This window comes from Macaca nemestrina, chromosome 2, assembly GCF_043159975.1.
Source record: "Macaca nemestrina isolate mMacNem1 chromosome 2, mMacNem.hap1, whole genome shotgun sequence".
Classification (NCBI taxonomy): domain Eukaryota; kingdom Metazoa; phylum Chordata; class Mammalia; order Primates; family Cercopithecidae; genus Macaca; species Macaca nemestrina.
This window is the reverse complement of record NC_092126.1, coordinates 45484925-45506488: the sequence shown is the minus strand read 5'-3', so window position 1 is coordinate 45506488 and position 21564 is coordinate 45484925. Positions and strand designations below refer to the sequence as shown.

Genomic DNA, 21564 nt, shown 5'->3' with positions numbered 1-21564 from the left:
AGAGAATGTGAGATGCAAGCCAAAGGACAGACAAACAAATTATTCAAGACTGATGGTTCTCCCAGAGATGAACAAGTGTGGTTGGCTCGTGACTCTTAGTTCTACATGGTTTGCCTGCCAGAGGGTGCTTTACCCTCACCCCAGCCCTGACCCCTGTAGGGCTAAGGTCAGGGATGGGGTGCAAATGTCTGTCTAGCACATTAGTTAAAAGTAAAAACATCATAAGCTAAATGTTTAGTGCAGCATTAAAATGTTCCTAGTTTCAAAATGGCTGCACCAAATAAAAAAAAAAAATCACAAAATGGTTGCATTTAAACATTGTGGATCCATTTCCCTGCAACTGAGAACAGGGGCGAGTCTGACTTAACTTTGCTATGCTCCAATTCACTTCTCGGCTCTTCCACGTCCTGAGCGTCTAGTATCAGCTTTGGACACAATTGGTGTTCACTACTGCTTGTTAAATAAAAAGCTGGGTTAGTTATGGTGGGCACCTGTGATCCCAGCTACAGGGAAGGCTGAGGCAGGAGAATTGCTTGAGCATGGGAGGCAGAGGTTGCAGTGAGCCACTGCATTCCAGCCTGGGTGACAAAGTGAGACTCTGTCTTAAAAAAAAAAAAAAAAAAAAAAAAAAGGCTGGACACTGTCTCCTGGATGCTTACTATAGATTTACTCAATAATTCCTACCCAGTACTATCTCCAGACAGGGAGTTAAGTGTGTATGAGAATGGGGCATCTAGAGTTGAGATTGGTGGGGAGAGGGAGGGAGGTTGGAGGAGCAAGGCAGGGACCAAGAATGAAACAATACTAATGCATTTAGACCACGGAATTCTCAGAACACAAGATACAAAGGACTCATGCCACGCCAGTGGGTGCCCACGAGAGTAAATACCTTCCTAGAAAAAAATGCTCCTTGTTAAGTGGGTAGAAATGACAAGTGCACTGAGGAAACTCATCGGTAACCCCAAAGTCTAGTGGTTTTCACATGAAAGGGGCATATGATGTGAGATTACTGAAACATACTCTTAAAAAATCTATATATATATAGGATATATATATATATATATATAGATTCAATTAGTTTAGAGATTGGCACCTAGATAATCAAGTTCATAAATGTTTTCAACAGACAGATATTGAATCTCAATGAAAAGGAAAATCATTACAGTAAAAAACTAAAGGGAACGAGCAGCAAGTGAGTTTAAGAGCCAAACAGAGCCCAGTGACTGAGATGCCTTCTCCTTGATGTTAAGTAGGCAGATCATAGCACGATGCTTTCTTTTGTGTATTAATCAATTACTATAATCAATATCATTGTGCTAAGTGCAAAGACCATCTAGGAAATTACAGAATCTTCTATTTGCCTCTTTGCAGTGATCTAGGGTATGGCAACCCCCTGGGGATTCACAGCTGTTATCTGTTTGGAGGAAGATGTTCTTTTAATAAATGTGCCTAATCAATGTCCAGCCATCACATTCCACATGTACTGTACATATGCCTAATTTGGCATCATTATTTTTGGGGACTTTCTAACCAGATCTTATTGGTTCTGCTCAATAACACTTATGGCTGAGCTTTGGGCCAAGATGCAACAGGGTATTTTTCTTATCAGTTATGTTCATTTAATTATTTACAAAGTTTTCTAACGACAATGAAAAAATCTTAAGATAGAAGGAGAGGCTGTGTAAGACAGTAAGTCTCTTTACTTGAGACGGTCAAGGCTGGCTACACAACAGCTTCTCAGGAGGCAGCACCCTATAAAGAAAAGAGTAAGGGGTTTGGAATGAATAAAGTTTGACTCCAGTTCTGCCACCCAAGCTGCTTAACTTCTTGGAGCCTCTGTGTTTTTTATCTGAAAATGGGATTAGTGCATTCACCTTTCAAAGAATGTTCTAAGAATTAAGTATATTTAAACTCCTATCACAATACCTGAATATAGTACATTATCAATAAACCAAAACAATTATCACGAATGGGAAGAGAGTTGGACTAGATGACTTTAAGGATTAAGTGGCAGTCCTACTCTAAGGTTCTAGGACTCTAAGTTCTAACCTTTTAAAAGCTTACAGTACTGAAAAGATTTCCCAGCCACAAGGTGTTAAGTGCTTACTATGTGCAAACTGCTTCGTTTCAAGGAGAACTGTTGATAAATGATGGGGAGAAGGAACTCAGTAATCTAGCTCACACACTTGTATAAGTGTTTCTCAAGTTAAATGGAAGCTATCCAAAAGGCTCTATCAAAAGCAAGCAACAGCCTATGATAAAATGAGTCTCCTCCCTAAAAGGTAACTCTGAATTATGTTCAATATAGTAAGTTAATACAAGGCCTTTGTAGGAAGACGATATAGGCTCCGGTGAGGAAACAGGAAGGGCAGACCTGGGAAAAACAGCTCCAGAGCAGAGACCACCATCCTAGGTCAAGGAAGCTGTGGAAGGGGCTGAAGGCCTGGGCACTTGGGCAGGTCTGGTCAGAGGTTGGGGACTGTTGGTCTACAGATGGTGACCCCAAACACCCTTTCCAGCCACCTGAGTGGCAGGAAGGGGCATCCATCTTGGATCTGGGAGAGGGGATGGAAGCAGGCTGGACAAACAAGAGCAATGAACTATCGAGAAGAGGTCAGCAAACAGTTTGGGTTGCACATTCTTAACAGGTGAAGTGTTTTGGTTCACCCCCATGTCCCAACATATTATTTATACATTATCTTCATGGACTACATATTAGTGCATCATAAAACCTTCACAGAGTATGCGCATGGAAAAAGGATGACATCTATTTAAGCAGAAGTTATAATATTTTATTCTTCCCCTTCATTAGTCTTGTGCAGCCACTCTAGAGACCCCAGGAAGAAAACAGGTGAATTTGCTGAGGGAGGGGAGTGTAGCATTTTCACTCCCTCCATAAAGCCTTAAAAGACCAAAAAAAACCAACCCCCCCCCCCCCCGCCAAAAAAAAAAAAAAAACCTAAAAGAATCCTCAACAAGTTTCCCTTAGCTTTTCTTCAAAGGAGATGCCTGTCGGCTGGGTGTGGTGGCTCACGCCTGTAATCCCAGCACTTTGGAAGGTCAAGGTGGGTGGATCACCTGAGGTTGAGTTTGAGATCATCCTGGCCAACATGGTAAAACCCCGTCTCTACTAAGAATTAAAAAATTAGCCAGGCATGGTGGCACGCGGCTGTAATCCCAGCTACTAGGGAGGCTGAGGCAGGAGAATTGCTTGACCCAGAGGGTGGAGGTTGCAGTGAGCCGAGATCATACCACTGCACTCCAGCCTGGGTGACAGGGCAACACTCCACCTCAAAAAAAAAAAAAGAGAGAGAAAGAGAGAGAGATGACTGTCACCCAGTCAGTAGCAGGCAGGAACCCAGTCAGTAGCAGGCAGGCACAGTGCCAGATAACTCAGTCTCCCACTGCTCTCTCCCAGCCCTCTACCTGGCTTTCTGTACCTGGCTTTCTGATTGCACTTGTCATTAGAGGTTGCTACAGTTACACCTGATGCCATAAGATGTTCCACAATTAGGAAGCTCAGAGCTCAGATCTATGATTTGGTAGTGACTATATCTGACCTGTCAGATCACAGCTATTTCCCATTTGGGGAAAAGGGAAACACTTTGTTTAAACTATATATAATATATATTTATTTTAAAATAAATATTTTTAAAATATTTATAAATATATCAATATTTATAAATATATCAATATATTAAATATAAATATATTTATAAATATTTATATAAAAAATATATATATATTTTTTGAGACAGAGTCTTGCTTTGTTGCCCAGGCTGAAGTGCAGTGGCACAATGGCACAATCACAGCTCGCTGCAGTCCCTGCCTCCAACGTTCAAGTGATTCTCCTGCCTCAGCCTCCCAAATAGCTGGGACTACAGGTATGCACCACCATGCCTGGCTAATTGTTGTATTTTTAGTAGAGACAGGGTTTTGCCATGTTGGCCAGGCTGGTCCCGAACTGCTGATCTCAAATGATCCACCTGCCGTGGCCTCCCAAAGTGCTGGGATTATAGGCGTGAGCCACAGTGCCCAGCTTAAACTATATATTCTGAGGAGAGGGACTGAACCCTACAGAGTTCTTGTAATACAGAATCTTGGATACAATTAAGCACTAAGTCCATAGTGCTGTTCTTTCTTTGTTTCCTTCCTTCCTTCCTTTTTTCTTTTTCTTTTCTCTCTCTCTCCTTCCTTCCTTGTCTCTCTCCTTCCTTCCTTCTTTTTCTTTCTCTCTTTCTTCTTTTCTTTTTCTTTCTTTCTTTTATTGGTTGTTTTTTGGCTAAAAATTAGACTAGAAAAAATGATTTCCTCTAAAAACAGGTATATTATTAGCCAATAACACAGCGTATTTTTCTGCTGGTTTTACAGATAGCTAATTGCCCTTACTAAACATCAAATTTGCTATGGAATTTTTACATATACTTCATGTTATTCCTGTAGAAAGAAACAAAAACGTGTAGTTGGTCTGTAAGACCATTACCAAAGCACACCAGACTGAAAAGAGCATTCATCCCTTTTGCTACAGTTCTGACACATGACTGCATCTTGCAACCAGGACCCCTCAACACCTGGATGTACAGAGCCTCCACTGAACTAACACCACCACATTTGCGGTCTTGATTTAATTTCAATTGACAGAACTAGCTGGCATTTGCCTCGAAATGCCAGCAATGGCTTTCCAGTGTAACTTGGTGATTCTTGTCTGTCAAAAACTTTACAGTCAATCCTGTTACTTTAGAGATACCTTATCTCCCAATGCACCTTTAGGGAATGGCACCCTGCTCATTGCTTCTGTTTAGCCAAGTCCAGAGGATGTGAGCATGCTTCCCACTGACAAGAGACAGTTTGCTGGAATTAAAACAAACTACAAAACACAGCCTGTGCAGGATATGGGGGCCACATTTTTATATCTCAATTTAGAAAGTAAGAGAAATTAATTCTATAGATTGGTAGCAATTAAGGAAAAGCCATATTGCTGTTTTACTTTATAAGTTAGGTCAGTTTTGCTGTTTCCCTAGTTCCTTTTTACTTAGCTTTGTCAAGGTATAGCAAGGACAGCTGTCTGGGCTTTGCACCAGTGAACTTTCATGAACACCACTCACTCCATGGCATCAACTGGTTTTGTGCCTCAGGGAGAGTAGGAGATGTACGAGAAAGGACAAAGGCAGATATCGCAAAGACTTTTTGAAAGACTTAACATGACAATTTTTTTTTCACGTTATAAAATACTGACTTTTTAACAAAACATATTTTATGAGAGTCAATCTCACCATTTTTTGTCATAAAGATTAATATTTTCTCTACCTCAAGTTTTTGCATACTTATTTAGTCAATTCCACTATTTTGCTTGAAGTGAACCTCCCATTATATTTTTCTAGATTATGTAAGTGAGCTGATTATGCAACTAAGAGTGTGGTAAATATAAGAATTATTATAGGATCAACATTTTTTACATGTGACAGCTCTGGTTGTTTGTGGAGTAACAAAGGGAACATGAAAAAAAATGCTTGGGCCTGCCCTGCATTCAAGTTTATCATTCCTACACTTCATTTAAACGCCTAAATTTAATCCCTTTTACAAATAGGCGTGGGTCCTTAGTCTAGATAAAAAAGGAAATTAGATTTCAATTTAAAACAAAGCTACAAACAGCGGAAAACCAGAAAACACTAAAATAAGACACTGGCTAAATTACTACAACAAAATCTCACTTCTTAAAAATCCACTAGGCAGGAATGTGTGGCAGTACAGAAAGGCAGAAGACTGAAGCGCACCTTTGATCTAGTTGTGTAAGAGCTTGCTAAATCAGTTACTACTGGAAAACATACTTCAGAGAGAAGGCTGAAACTTCTAGAGACTGTTTCTAGTATCCTTAATTGCAGACATTCATAATACTGAACGATATCCTAGTTATAAATAATTCTTATCCATAACTTAAATCCATCTTGAGGCTCTACTAAGTAAATCTTCCTTAACCTACTTAGAGGATGTGCAGTAGTGATGAAAGTAGCGTTTTGTTTTGTTTTGTTTTGTTTGAGACGGAGTCTCGCAGTCTTGCTCTGCCGCCAGGCTGGAGTGCAGTGGCGCAATTTCGGCTCACTGCAACCTCCGCCTCTTGGGTTCAAGCTATTCTCCTGCCTCAGCCTCCCAAGAGCTGGGACTACAGGCGTGCGCCACCATGCCCAGCTGATGCTTTTGTATTTTTAGTAGAGATGGGATTTCACCATGTTGGGACAGGATAGTCTCAATCTCTTGACCTCGTGATCTCTGTGCTGGGATTACAGGCGTGAGCCACCCGCTCCCGGCCTTAAGCCTCTTTCTTTAAGGCCCAAGGGCATATTTTCACACTGCAGTGCATCACAACCGTTTTGATTCTTCAGGTGTTCCTTTCTTCTGGTCTCCAGCCACCCAACCTAGCCTGCCAGGTACTTCTGATTAATTATACATAAGATTTATCCAAGCCACCCCCTCCCTGTCTCTACCAACTGGACTTCAATCTCTTCAGTTCCTGCTAGAATGCACCTCCTACCTGAAGTCTCCCCTCATCAAATGCCCTCCACGATCAGCCTTTGACTTTGGAATCCCTTAATACATTCCTCAGATCGTTAGAGGTTTTCTGAGTCATCTGAGATTTTTCATTAAAATTGTGGAGTTTGAACAGCCAGTCCTGAGCTGTCGGACTCAGTTCCAAATAAAAGTCCTAGTTAAAGACACAAGAACAAGAAGATGGGTTAGCTGCGGCTCGAAGGGCTGGTGAGCGCGACCACAGGGCAGCTTGCGGACGTTTCTTTCGGACAGGACAAGGGCGAGGGAAATGGGAGGATGGTGACGCACCTGAGTGCGTCCACTAGACGAAAGAAGACCAACTAAGGCTTAGTGTAGTGCGTAGAGAGGCCAACACACACACACACTAACACACACGCAAAGACCAGAGAGGGAGCGAAAGGCGCAGCCCCAGGTACCTGACAATGACACGGCCCCGATCCGGACGCGGGCTTAAAGCCCCCAGACTTCCGGAGTGACCCCCTCCCCGGCCACCTCCGGAGATTACAGCTGGCGCATCTCTCCGCCCTGCCCAGCTCGGACGCCCTCCCCTCCCCCCGCAGCCGCAGCTCCCCGCCCCCCGCGAACGCGGCTCCCCAGTGTCCTCCAGAATGCCCGCGTGGCTGTCGGGTTTCGAACCCCAGGGCCGATTCTGGCCCTCGGCGCGCGCGCCGCCGCGTCGCCGACCAGCCTTTGGCCCCCGCATCAATCATTAACGGGGCGGCCCGGGCTGCGGCGGCCCGAGGAGGGGGATGGTACGGAACTCGAGACAGGGGACAACTCTATCCCCCGAAGCGGCCGCGAAACCCTAGCCTGGGAGGCCCCCGCCCTTCCTCGGTGCGCCTGTCCCTCCCTCCGCGCCTCGGCTCGCACATCCCCGCCTCCCGCTCCGGGGGCGGCGGCGGAGGCACCCGCACCGCGCGATGCCCAGTCACCGCCGCCGCGCCGCCGCCGCAGTCAGCCGCGCCGCCGCCGCCGCCGCTGCCGCAGCGCGGGCGGCCGCGCGCCGGTAGCAGGGGCTTGGCGAGGAAGCCGCTGAGCCCCGCGCGCTCCGCGCTCCTGGCGGTCGCAGCGCTGCCTTTTAACTGATTCTCTTATTGATTTATTTAATTTTTAGGAGCGGCTGCTTGGAGGCACGGGTCTTCTCCTAAACCTGCAGCGACGCCCCCGGCGCGGGCACAAAGGCTCCGACGGCGGCCGGCGGGGGCTGCCAAGCGCCCGGGAGCCGGCGCCAGAGGTCGCCTGCGCGCGCCCTAGCCGAGCCCCGGGCACCATGCCGCGGCGCCTGCAGCCCCGGGGCGCGGGCACAAAGGGCCCTCCGGCCCCGGCCCCGGCAGCTTCGGGGACCGCCCGGAACGCCCACTCTGCCGCCTCCCGGGACCCCCCAGCGTCTGCCAAGCCGCTGCTGCGCTGGGACGAGGTGCCCGACGACTTCGTGGAGTGCTTCATCCTGTCGGGCTACCGGCGTCTGCCGTGCACGGCCCAGGAGTGCCTAGCCTCGGTGCTGAAGCCTACCAACGAGACGCTCAACTTCTGGACGCACTTCATCCCGCTGCTGCTGTTCCTGAGCAAGTTCTGCCGTCTGTTCTTCCTGAGCGGCGGCGACGTGCCCTTCCACCACCCGTGGCTGCTGCCGCTGTGGTGCTACGCGTCGGGAGTGCTGCTGACCTTCGCCATGAGCTGCACGGCGCACGTGTTCAGCTGCCTGTCGCTGCGCCTGCGCGCCGCCTTCTTCTACCTGGACTACGCGTCCATCAGCTACTACGGCTTCGGCAGCACCGTGGCCTACTACTACTACCTGCTGCCCGGCCTCAGCTTGCTCGATGCCAGAGTCATGACTCCATACGTGCAGCAGCGCCTGGGCTGGCACGTGGACTGCACGCGCCTTATCGCCGCCTACCGCGCCCTGGTGCTGCCCGTGGCCTTCGTGCTGGCGGTGGCTTGCACTGTGGCCTGCTGCAAGAGCCGTACCGACTGGTGTACCTACCCATTCGCGCTGCGCACCTTCGTCTTCGTCATGCCGCTCAGCATGGCCTGCCCCATTATGCTCGAGAGCTGGCTCTTCGACCTGCGTGGGGAGAACCCCACACTCTTCGTGCACTTCTACCGCCGCTACTTCTGGCTGGTGGTGGCCGCCTTCTTCAACGTGAGCAAGATCCCCGAGCGCATCCAGCCGGGTCTCTTCGACATCATCGGCCACAGTCACCAGCTCTTCCACATCTTCACCTTCCTCAGCATCTACGACCAGGTGTACTACGTAGAAGAGGGCCTGCGCCAGTTCCTCCAGGCGCCGCCTGCCGCACCCACTTTCTCGGGTACTGTGGGCTACATGCTGCTGCTGGTGGTCTGCCTGGGGCTGGTCATCAGGAAGTTCCTGAACAACTCCGAATTCTGCAGTAAAAAGTGAGCCTCCGCCTTGGAGGAGACTACTGGTTCGCCCATCTGTTTGGAGTTTCTGTTGTTGCTATTGTTGGTTTGTTTTCAAGTTTCATTGTGTTTTCTTCTTTGCTCAAGGAAGGTGCTGCAAAACCATAGGGAAAAAGTTCACAGCTACAAAGGGATCCCAACCCACTGGAGGCTTTGAAGGAGGCTGGCGGGGGTGTTCAAGCGGTAGGGAAATAGTCACTGGTTCTTGCCCTTGGAAAAAATTCAGGTGATGTCTTTGACATCCAGGGATTTCTCAAAGGCAGTGAGTAAAATTCCAAATAAAGCCCCCAAAGAGTTTGCTTTTCCAATCATCTGTGCCATTGGTAATAAGGAGTAGCCCCTATGAGGTCAGGTACACAATAAAGAGGGTAAATAGAATCCTTGGGAACTTCTATTTCAGTCTGATGAATGCTTGGATTTGTCAAAAGAATGGAGCTTTGTAGGAAACAGGCACAAAGACGCAAACCCAGGGCTTAACCTGCTAGGAAATGCATGGAATGTGAACACAAATTAATTATTTCAAAACGTTTTTCAGATGTTATTTAAATAGTAATATATACGTTGATTTTTCATAATTTATCAAAGCCTGTGATGTGCACTGAATTTTCTTTGTCACATAGTTTTGAATTTCACAGCCTTCTGCATTGCATACACTTGAACTGGACATCAGGGGAAGCTACTTGAGAGTTCTCAACTACTTTCTTAAACAGTGTTTTCTGAAGGCCCGTGTCATGATACAACTGTGAATTATTCTACCTTAGGGACTCTGGTTAAACTATTGGTGAGGAGCTCGAGTGGTTTGTATAGACCCCAGATTTTTGTTTACTCCAATGTGTTCCACAAAACCCATCCGGTTTTTGTTAGTTGGTTTCGTTTTTAATCTTTTTCTTTCCTTCTCTACTTATTTAAATTGCCACTGGAATAAATGTGCCTTTTGAAGCAATGTCCAAATGACTGGTCCTCAAACGCAGTTTCTTACGTGGGGAGAGTAGTAAGAATAAGCTTTTCTTACCTGACTGCAAATCAAGGTTTCATGGTGCATCCAGGAGGGCAGAAGATGGTGTTGGTTTCAAGTTTTTGGTAGGACTGGAAGTAGTTTACAGGAGCATGCAGAGCATTTGTATTCCCTACAAGGACAAAGAGCCAGCCCGCTAATGTAGAAGTGTTCCTAATGCAGCCATGGGAGAAGTTCTAGACTGATGCCATCCATCCTTGCTTAAAATTAAAAATATAATATCCAAGAATAAATGAGGCAGTTTTATTATGAAAGGAAGGAGCACATTATTGAGTTGTCACTGAAAATTGTGGTTTAAATAAGATTACACTTGCCCAGTTAAACGCTGAAGTTTCATTTGGGTCCAGACTATGGAAATGATTGGCAGTCACCCTAAATCCTTGAAACACTTATGAACATGTCCGTGAGATCCTTTCTAACAAACAGATTAGCCAATGTTATTTACACATTTCTTACAAATGCTAACCTGTAATTGAGATGACCACTCTAGATTAATACAAACCACTGAGATGACTTGTTTAAATACTTATCACACTTCCGGTAGGTCATTTTGTTAGAAGCCAAATAAGTCACTGAATGGGAGTTTTTTTGGTTTTGTTTTGTTTTTTTTTTTTTGGAGACGTGTGCCTTTATTGGCTCAGCAGGAGGAGTGAGTGGCCGTGATGCCCAGCCAGCTCTACTTCACTGGCTTGTAGGTGATGGAGAGCTTGCCCAGGTAGTGGCAGATCATCCTGGGCTTGATCTCCACCACCTGATTGAAGGTCTTGGGCAGGATGATCATGTCCCACAGGTGCATCTTGATTTTATGATATAACTTAGATCATGCATATGAGGTAGATGAACACTTACCTCAGCACTGGTAGACTGGCGCTTCTAAAACAATTGCTGGTTTTGTTTATGCTTTTAATCACTTCTCTGTAAACAGAGAAGCTCAGCACAATTCCTTGGAGGAACCGGTATCCTTGTGTGTGTTACTTAGCACATAGAAGTTAAATTTATATATGTCTATATTTAATTTAGAACCTCTCATTGAGATTGTAAATACGCTTTGCACAGTTGTTGATGAGTGTCAGTGTATCATCCTTTGTGAAGTGCAAGGAGATTCCTGTTAGGTTACAGAGGCTAATTTGTACTTACCACAGATGTTATTCCTCAGCTGTAACTTAATTCAGTACATGCATTCAAGGACAACTGTGGAAATCAGGATATTTCCACATGCAAATTTATTTGTATGTGATTGTTTTTTCTAGAGCCCCAAAGAACATTGGTTTGGAAGCTAGAGAAACAGGTTGAAGCGTATTATGTAGTTTCTTTGTAAAATGGGACCTCAATTTCAAAAGGAGCTTTCAGGAGGAAGACTTCTAGAAAGGATTAATGAGTTCGAGAACAATAACTAAAACACCAAATTTGTCATTTAATTTTTTGTTGTTCTTCCAGGTCCACAGACAGAATTCTCTTCTTGTCCTGTGTCTTTGACCTTAAGCAGAGGCCACTTAAGGATAAAATTATACCCCTATCATTTTTCAGGTGATTATGCTGCATGAGTACAGTGAGATGACACACTTTTTGCCATGCAGGTTTCAGCACCCACTATGTCCCAGAGAGAATGAGGACTCACTTTCTTCTTCCCTTTGCCTTTTCCTTCGTCCACTTGTCTTTCCCATTCCATGTTAGATTTTGTTGACCACATATAATAATGACAAGAGGACATTCTAGTAGAAAACTGGTTCGGCTTCACTTCATGTTTGCAAATAGGTACCATATACACTAGTCAAAGCCAGGGATGATTTGTTAAACTATACGTTTATTTGCTAAATTTATCAAATTTCTTGATGTTTTAGAAGCAAATGTTTACTTTGAATCTCCCCATTTGCATGGAACTATCCAGGTTTATTACATATTTCAAGGTAATGCAGCAATCAGGACAATATATATTTTAAAATATTTTTCACACTTTCCATTTTGCCACATTAAAATTCAGTTTTACTTTATTGTGTTCAGCTGTTTGAAATGTAGGACAAATTATAAATAAGAATTCACTCCATTATCTATGTACAACCTATTTTGGCAGTAGAATTTTGAGGCATATTATGTAATATGTTTCATTTTTACTTGTTAGTCATGATCTGGATGACATCTCAAAGAGCAGCCATAGAGTCATGCCTGGAAAATGAAGGTGTTTGACTTCAGTGCCTGTCACCCCGTGGGTTGGTCTCTGGGGCTGACTCAGACTGACTTAGTTGGCTAATGGGGTTCCTTTCTTCCCTGCCCTTCTTGCAGCTCAGGTGAAGAGGATGACCTTCCGAGAGAGAGGAAGTGAGTTCTTCGGTCATGTCATGACTGGCTTGTAAAAATAAATGTGAACTTTTCCACTAGCCATACACTTTCTATAAATAGTCCAGGGAGAAAGTATGGGGCTACAGAGCTGGACAGAGTGGCCTTCACATATTTCCATTCATAAATCCAGCTTGTCAGTGCTTGCAGTCAAAAAACCATTTAGCCTAATTTATAGTGATACTTTGTAGGAATCATTTCTAAGAATGCAAAATTTTGGGACAGAGGTGATTTTTATCGTTTTTTCCTGATTTGGTGCCAACTCTGAGGACTAATAGCAATAATAAACAGGGATTTTTATCTTTAAATCTCTTCGTAACTTTAATTAGTTAATCTGCACAAAGCTATAATAGGAGACAGGGTATGGTGGGAGTTATCTCCATTTTGTCTTCTGGTGGAACAGAGAAGCCCCAGAAAGTCTCTCTGGCCAGGAACCAAACTCTGACCTTGGCTGTAGGCAGATGGCTGTAAGTCCCTGAGTTTGGGTCTCTTTTTTTGTTAGCATAAGTGCAATCCATAGACTCTTATTTCTATTCACATGCTGACTTCCTCAGCAATCAATTTCTTTCTTTTTTCTTTTTCTGTCTGCTCCCAGGCCTATTGTTAAAAATAACTTGAAAATGTAATGTACAATCCAGGCGAGGGGATAGTCGGCATATGTACAGAATTGAAAAACTTATCACTATTATTATGAAAACACTAATAACAATAACTATTGGAAGATTGGTAGTATTCATACTATTATGAAGAGTGGATCATCCAAAGTGCCTAAATTGTGATGTCTTCAAGTGTCTGAATTTTATAGTGTAATAAAACCAACCAACCAACCATACACATAAGAAGGTAAATGCTTAGATCTCCAAAATTAACTGAGATTAACTAATGCTCTCTAGCCTTTTTCCTCTTTAGGGTCTTTGTGTTGTAACTTATGAAATATGTCTTAGAAAACATTAATCTGGAGGAAATCATTAAAAAGTGTCAGATGTAAAAAAAAAAAAAAAAAGGAAGAACGCACGGGAAGAGGAGAACAAAGAGGCTTAGAGTCAAACAGTCAGAATGGGGCAGCAAGTTCAACTGTGCAGTTAGCCTGAGTTTTAAATTTTGTCCTTAGAAAAGCATGTGAACTCCCAGGGTGTTAGTGTTCAAGTAGACAGGCAAGGAATTCTGTTTGTCAGCTTAACCACATCTTGCAGCATTTGACCTGAGCATGAGTGTCCAGGTATATTTTGAGTGGTACATTTATCTCCTGGCTTAATGTCCTTAATTTGTTTCCATAAAATTAGGACAGAGGCAAAAAGGCATTACAGGATAGCACCAGCCAATTGTAAATCACCTTTTGAATCATTTTCTTGAAGGATTGCCAATATTCTCTGACATATATCACCTGACAAAAAGCGAACAAGCCTAGACAAACTGAAAAAGGAAGCATTCAGTGGTTGAAACTGAGCGCTACTGTATTCTTTTATGAGAGGCCACACGTTTTCTTATTGAAGATTTGGCTTCTTCAATATTGTGAATAATTATTTCTTAATTGTGAAAATGGGTATCAGTTCTTCTTAATCACTCTTCCAAAAGCGAACACAAATTTCTGTTGTCATTTAAAAAAGGATAACTGTATTGCATTTCTGGTTTGCAGATTTCTAATCAGTTTGTAGGCATTTTTGTTCTAGAATGGCTTCTTAAGAATCTGTGAGCAAGTTGCAGAATTAGAGTGTTTATAGGTCAGGGGCCAAGAATGCTCATTTAGCTGTTAATTATGCAGGATGTGACTTTTGAAAGCTCTGAACATATACCTATATGCAACAGTATACACACTTATTTACTATTTAGCTCAATGGAAAAACAGCCTGTTCTTTGAGCTTTTGAGAATGTTTCCCAATGTATTGTGCTTCTAAATGTAATGCACTCACTTTAATGCTTTTGTTCTCAATCTCTGGAAGCTATTCCAAACATGGCATTTCTCAAGGAAAATTTCTTGAATGTGCAAAATTATTCTCGAATGTGTAGAAGTGACAGGCCACCTTTCCGTCATGCCTTATACCGCCACCCAAAATACACAATAAGCACTCAAGGCAGAATGGGGGGTCTTCAGGTGGTCATTTGGCCATGCTGTAAAGATGGCCCTGCTTCTCCCAGTTCACCATGATGTTGAAGAAGGACACCGTGTAAATAAACCCTTATTTCTAGATAAAGCGTGGGAACACAATGTCATTTCTTCTTAGTTCCATCTCTAGTTGGAAAGCATAATCTGTTTTTACCATGCTGGATGCAAAAAATAAAATTCATGGGAAAATTTTTTAAAGAAGTATTTTAATTTTATATTTGTAAAGTTTCTAATAGACATTTTTTGTAAAAACAGGCCTTAGCACATAGGTGAGAACCAGAGCTTTTTGGAAAGACTCATCTTTATCCGGGGAGTTTAATCACCTTGAGCTCTTACCCAAATGATAAAGACCTAGTAGGTCTTTAAAAATGTAAATAATGTATAGTCTAAAGAAGGATACAAATCATTTTTTAAAAAAGAAGAAAACACGTGAGATAGGTTTGAGGTGTGTCTCATGGCTAAATTTAAAAGTCTTTTTAAAAATGCTGGTTAGAAACTTTATTAAATTCCCTCTCCCAGCAAAACCTAGCACAGAAGGTCTACTTTTTGAACAGGCTAGTTTTCTTCTCTGGAGGCGATGAACAAAATTATTCTAACCAATCAGCTGAGTACCAAAGCAATAAAGAGATGAGCCACCTTTCACTTTGATGAGTTTATAAGCATGGTGAGTAACACAGCCAGTAAAATGTACAACCCTGGAACTCTGTCCCTTGTTTCTTCAGAGTAGAAAGAAGAATAAGCCCCATGCCATCACTATATGGACCAGGAAAAGGCTTTCTGTGTTTCAGGGCTGGGGGAGGATTCTGTAGCTGCCTTTTTTTTTTTTTAAATCTGTATAGAGCATGTGGTTGCTCTGAACTCTGATTTCAGCCATCTTCCAGGCCATTTTCACTACCCTTGAAGCCTTCACTTTCCACATATCCAGCTTGAAGAGAAAAGATTTCTAAAAGGATTCCATGTGTATTTAGGCCTTCTCTAACCATCTGCTTTATGGGGTTCATCCATTTCCAAACTAAGGTTTTAAATACGGTGACTGTCCTTGGATTTGCAAGAATGTACAACCAAGCAAGTCCCCTTTTGCAGTAAAAGGGCATTATACTTGAAGGGCCATACTCGTTTTTTCCTCAGGTCAGAGGCAGAGGGAAGAGTTAACAGTGATCAAATAGAGACCTTCATGTGTCTGTTTTTTGTTTTTGTTTTTAAGTTCATTTAAGGCTGATGATGGAGAAAGAAGGGAGTAAAACTGATGCATGCATAAAGAAATTTTTCCTATTGCTTGCCAGATTCATTCTTTTTAGGCTACCCTTACTCCAGTCCTTACCTACATCCTGAAGAACTGTATTTAGCTAGCAAGAGAGGCATTCTCAGGATATGTGAGCTTCCAGGCATGGATTACCATGTGGTTTCAAATCAATAGTATATTCTAACAGAAAAGCATTACTTAATTGTAATTCTCTATTATGTGATAAAATAATCTATAGAAATAGGTATCACTTTGGCCAGTTCTGTGCATGTAGCTAAAACATAATGTGACACATTTCTGTTGTATGATTTGCTATGATTTTGGTTTCCTGAGACATTTGTTCACTACAGTCTTGAATATGAAATTCTGTGTAAATAATATAACTATGCATTTTTGCTGAAAAACAAATGTATGAAATAAGAATAAATTATTTGTAAGCACAGTGTTTAGGTCGTACGCATCTGTGCATGTCCAACAGTTATCTTTCAGCAACAAGGTATTCCTAAATTAACAGTAAAATATTAATAACACTAATAAACAAAATAAGAAAAAACATTACCCTTTTCATAAAATTCAGCAGGCAGAAGGCAAGAGTATTAGTTTACCCTGAAGAAGCACCCTTAGTATATTACTTTTTTATAATATTAGATAAATTAAGAAGAGAATTCATGTGTTACTTTGAAACCATATCTTCTAAGAAAATACTTATATAACCCAGGTTACGAAATGTTTTCTTGCACCTTTCTGTTTTTCAAAAGCATATAGGGTCCATGGGCTTCTGTGCAACACAACCTTGTCCCAGAACCTTGGTGATATGTGTGAACTTACAGTATCTCTGTCCTAAATAACCCCAGCAAGGGAGATCCAATTTCAACTCTTAAGCTCTGTGGTGATGGCTAAGTCTTTAAATCATGTTGATTATTGTTTCAGAAGTTTTTGGTTATCGGAAACAGAAAACTCTCATGAAGGAAGAAAAGGTTTATAGGAGGAACACTGGGGGGCGCACATAGCTGACCACCCAGGCCTCAGGAAGGAAGGGAGCAGGGCAGTGCTAGAGATTCCGGTGAGTAAATCTTGCCGCTCCAGGGCTCTGCCACCAGATGAACTAGCTTCAGGGTACTGCCACCAGATGAGCCATCATCAGCTTTTTCCTGGCCCTGTTGTGTCTGTCCCTGATTCAAATTCCCGGAAAAGAGTATCAGATTGGCCTACCTGAGGTCACATGGACTCCTCTAGAGACAAGGTGTGGGTGCCTGTGATTTGAGCCCTTTCCGGAACCACATGGAGGTTGGAGGTCAGTTCCCACAGGAAGGAATGATAGGCAGACAAAAGCAACAGCTGTCCGATTCATCCAACCCATTGGCGGTCTGGTCCACAGGCATTCCACTATAATCCCCACTCCTAAGGAGTGTGTGGACAAAGATTATGGGAGACTGACGGTTTGGGCCATGTACACTGTATAAAGCGCTTTCCAAGCCAGGTGTCTTACCAGTGTGGGGTCCCTGTTAAAGCTCTGGAGCATCTGGAGGAGGGAAGAAAACCATGCTAACAGCCCAAAACAATAGCAACCACAGCCTAGCCCCTAGCTGGCTAGCACACACTTTCCTCTTTTATATGTGCTTTCCTTAATGTAATACAACTTGTATTTGTACCATCTAAGCGCTCTTGCCCCCTTTCCCAAAGACAACCCAAAGCTGCCTTCACTTAGAACAGCAGCAAACTTCCAGCACTCAGGTTCTCCATGTGATGGGAATTCCCTTCATTCAGGTCAGGATGTGGCTAAATAAAACATTCAGCCACCCCCAACTCACTGTAGAAAGGCAGAGAATTGGCTAGCTAAGAGGCATACCATTTCTAGTGGCGCACTGTGCCACCAATACACAGCAGCCATCATCTCCTGTGGCCTAAGATGGACAAGGCCTCCACAAGCTGATAGTGGTATGAGTTCTTCAGGTTCTGTGTGCTGGGAGAATCTCTGTCTACCTTGCTCCAGGGCCACTCCTAAGAGGGCCACTCCATTTGGGCTGTTTAGTATCTCTTGAGCCTGTGCCAAATATCTGCTTGTTTGCTTTTAGATTCACGTTCCCATACTTCCCTTCGTCTGCTCTGTATTGAAACTGATTCTCAGCTCTCTCGCCCTCTGGCTGTTTATTAGGTCCTGCCAAGGGGACAAATGGTGGAAGATTGCATTGAAACAAAAAGTAGCAGAAGGCAGGTATTTTTTCCTGTCCCTCCCCACCCTTCTTGTTTTTTCCTGGAATCCTCAGCCCTGGCTGCTACTAGCAGTCACAGTGTAATCCTGAGGGAAGACAAGATAAGAAGAAAGCCAGAACATAGAGTGGCGCCAAACAAAGTAACTCACAAAGGAAGCCTTGATCAAACTGTGCTTGAAGCCCACACACCTTTGGACTTTTCCATGTGAGCCAATACATTTCCTTCATCTTACAATTGAGTTTAAGTTATATTTACATCTTGTAATCAGAAGTATCTTAACAGTTCCATAAAATTTGCTCACTTCTCAGCCATATATAATGGGATTTGCACAGCTCCCATCCCACCATGACTGAGCCAGTCTCACATTTTAGAATCTACCTGTTAGATATTTGTGATACTTCATTTTTTAAGTACAGATATGCTGTATTAGGACTCAAAGCTACCCAGTGACCCTGATGTGATGCCTGAACTGCTCTCTCCCATTCTTTATTGCAGATATTTCAAATATCTGACCCTACCACTCCCACCCTCTCCTCAACTCTCTGATCTTACCACTTCCCACCTTTTCAAGAACCATACTCTATCCATTACACATTGTTCTCCTCTATGTTCATCAACTACTTCTACTCAATAGGATTCCTCCTACAAGAATTTAAAAATGTACTACTAGTCTCTCCCACCTTCTAAAATGAGAAAATCACCCTCTCCCCACTATGTCACACTCTAACAACGCCCCCCTCTCTTTTTCACAGCCAGGCTTTTTTGAAAGAGTGGTGCACCCCGCCTTTGTTTTTGTACCTCCCACACACTCCTTTACCCACTGCATTCTGGCTTCATTAAGTTCACTCGAATGATTCTTCTAAGATTTCCATCGGCCTCCTTGTTGATGGATAGACATTTCTGAGATCCTCTTTCCCATTCTGTTCTCTTTGAAGCACTCTTCCTTTGGCCTCTGTGACGCTTGTACTACTCTTTTACAATCTCCTCTACTGACTTTCATGCCTGACATCAATCTTCTCAAAGAGTGAACACAGAGCATCTATACTGGTATAGTTAAAGGACTTTTGTTAGTGGCTTCCTGGTTCTGCCACTTTCTGTCAGCTTTCCTGCTCAATTTAGAGACATTCTAATTCTTGTTCAGAAAACCCAACCTTGAGTCTACTCCTGTAATAATTCTAGAGAGTTTGTAAGCCAACAAATGCCTACTAATAAATCCCCTTTAGCACCAACTAGCTTGAGTAGATTCTGTTGTCTGCAATTGACTCCAAACTGATATATCAGGTAAGCAGAAAAGGATGGTGATCAGGAATGCTCTTTTTCCCCAAATCCATCATTGGCAAGTAGTCTACGGGGATTTTTTATCTTTAATTTTCCTTGGCAAAACAAAGCAGGTTCTGAATCAGACAGCTACTTCAGAGAGTTTGATTCTATTTCAAAGCAAAAAAAGAAACACTAGGAAAATAATTACCTAGGAATTTTTTTCCATAATGTTTACTTAAAATGGGTAAAGGGAGACACAATACGGATATTTAGAATATATGTCAAGTGAAAAAATTCTAAAATAAATCCAGGCTGGGTTTGGTGGTTCATGCCTGTAATCCCAGCACTTTGGGAGGCTGAGCAGAAGGGTAACTTGAGGCTAGGAGTTTGACACCAGCCTGGGAAATATAGCAAGACCCCATCTTTACAAAAAATTAAAAAATAAAAATAAATAAAATAAATCCTATGAACAATAAATGGTATTCTCATGTATCAATGTCATCTATACAATGTTCATGTAAAAATTCAACCCCTAATAACCAAAATTTCACTAAATATAAATAATATTCAGAATTCTAACATTGGGTGAGAATCCTGTAAGTCTTTGATCTAAAAAATTAACCGTGGTCCTCCATCCCAGTGGAGAATGGCCAGAGTGAGTCAGGATCTCAGCAGTTGCTTGGTTTCCTCTTTCGCTGGACAAAGGTGCATCCCTCTGCTTCTGCTAGCAGTGCCCTGAATTTCCTTTGAGGAATAATCCCTCCTACTGAAGCTTGGTGGGACTGCAATCCAAGACAGCCCTGCAACCCCAGAGTTTCTCTCAATTCTTTATTCTCCATGATTTGCCTGCACAGGTCTTCATGTAATTCTCTGGGCTACCCCATCGCCTTTGAATAAATTATTTCTTTATTTTTTGTTCCTTTTTCCCACCTTAAGTTCATCAGAAGTTTCCCATTTCCTGTAATGAAAAAATATTGACTGAGGACTTAGAGTTTCCAGTATGGGACATAAGGAGCTTGGAAGTTGTCACTCCATCCTAACAAGTAAAAAGCTGAACATAAAAATCAACAATTCTCCTCAGAGACATGAAGTCACAGAGCAAACTGCTGCCCCCCAAATTAGAGAGACAAACAGGTAGACACAGAGAATCACAATTTAACAAAGTAGGAACCCACAAGAAGAAATTTCAGCAAGAACCAGTACCAAGTTCTTTTGTTCCCTGTACATCATGACTAGTTTCCAACAAAAAATTACAAGGTTTACCAAAAGGCAAAAAACACCGTTTGAAGAAACAGAGCAAGCATGAGAACAGTCTCAAATATGACAGGGATGTTGGAATTATCAGGTTGGGAATTTAAAATAATTATGCTAAAGGTTCTAATGGAAAAATAAACAACATGCAAGAACCAACAGATAATGTACAAAGAGATGAAAGTTCTGAGAAAGAATCAAGCATAAATGCTAGAAATCAAGAACATTGTGACAGACATGAAGAATGCTTTGATGGACTCATTACTAGGCTAGACACTGCTGAGTAAAGAATCAGTGAGCTTGAGGCTATGTCACTAGAAACTTCTAAAACTGAAAAACAAAGAAAAAAAGACTAGAAAAAAATCAGAAGAGAATATTCAAGAACCGTGGTGCAATTACAAAAGGTGTAACCTACACTTAATGGGAATACAAAAAGAAGAAACGGAGAGGGGAACAGAAGGATATTAACAAATAAACACCCACTCAAACACTGCAGCTTGAAAGGAAATGACATTCCACATAGAGACAAGACTTTTGAATTACTTATAATTTCTTTCTCTCTTCTCTTTCTCAGAAGTCCACTATCAGTTTCTGACCTCCAAAAACTTTTTTCTTACGAGCTGAAAAATTCCTAAAAGAAATGGAAGATTTAAGAAAACTGATTAGCTTTGCAATTTATAAATAAATTTTAAGCCATAGGATTAATAAAAGGTTTCACATCCTGCCTGCTCCCATAATTTCCATTCTCCCTATCTTGATCCTCTGCAGTTGTAAAAATATATGTGGAAAACTGAAAGGTGGGCAGAAGTGAACATTTATTAGTACAAAATGTAATTCTCTAAGAGCTACTTTAGTACCTCACGATGACCTGAGTGAAACTAATGGCCTAGTTTTTACTCCAGCTCTTATTAATTCAGTGGTTGACTGCATTAGTTCATCCCTACCTCACTATCTGTTTTGAGGGTAGGATCTATAAATATCAGTTTAGCGTTCTCTCAAATTCTTTAGTTACACAGAAATGTCATAAAGTACAAAAGGAAACAGGTTTAAGGAAATAAATAATTCTACAGATACATGTAATACGTCAAAAAAAGAAGATGGTGTCCCAGTTCTCTCCTGTTGTTATCTTTATTTTGGTTTGATTTTTTTCTTTTGATTTGATTTTTTACTTTT

The 21564-nt window shown here is 42.4% G+C and overlaps 1 protein-coding gene across 5 annotated transcripts; it reads left to right on the top strand.

The window, feature by feature from the left end:
- The first annotated feature begins 6825 nt into the window (after positions 1–6825).
- On the top strand, positions 6826–21479 carry LOC105470004 (progestin and adipoQ receptor family member 9). 5 transcript variants are annotated; one of them, XM_071091073.1, is made up of 4 exons: positions 6826–6958; positions 7661–8946; positions 11423–11512; positions 12266–16106. In XM_071091073.1, the coding sequence occupies exons 2-4, from the start codon at positions 7817–7819 to the stop codon at positions 12303–12305; spliced, it is 1260 nt and encodes a 419-aa protein (XP_070947174.1). In that variant the 5' UTR covers positions 6826–6958; positions 7661–7816; the 3' UTR covers positions 12306–16106. The 5 variants fall into 5 exon arrangements, with proteins under 5 accessions (XP_070947174.1, XP_024644969.2, XP_070947171.1 ...); XM_024789201.2 differs by lacking the exons at positions 6826–6958; positions 11423–11512; positions 12266–16106 and adding exons at positions 7167–7298; positions 17822–17881; positions 20077–21479; XM_071091070.1 differs by lacking the exon at positions 6826–6958 and adding an exon at positions 7167–7298.
- Positions 21480–21564: the final 85 nt, after the last annotated feature.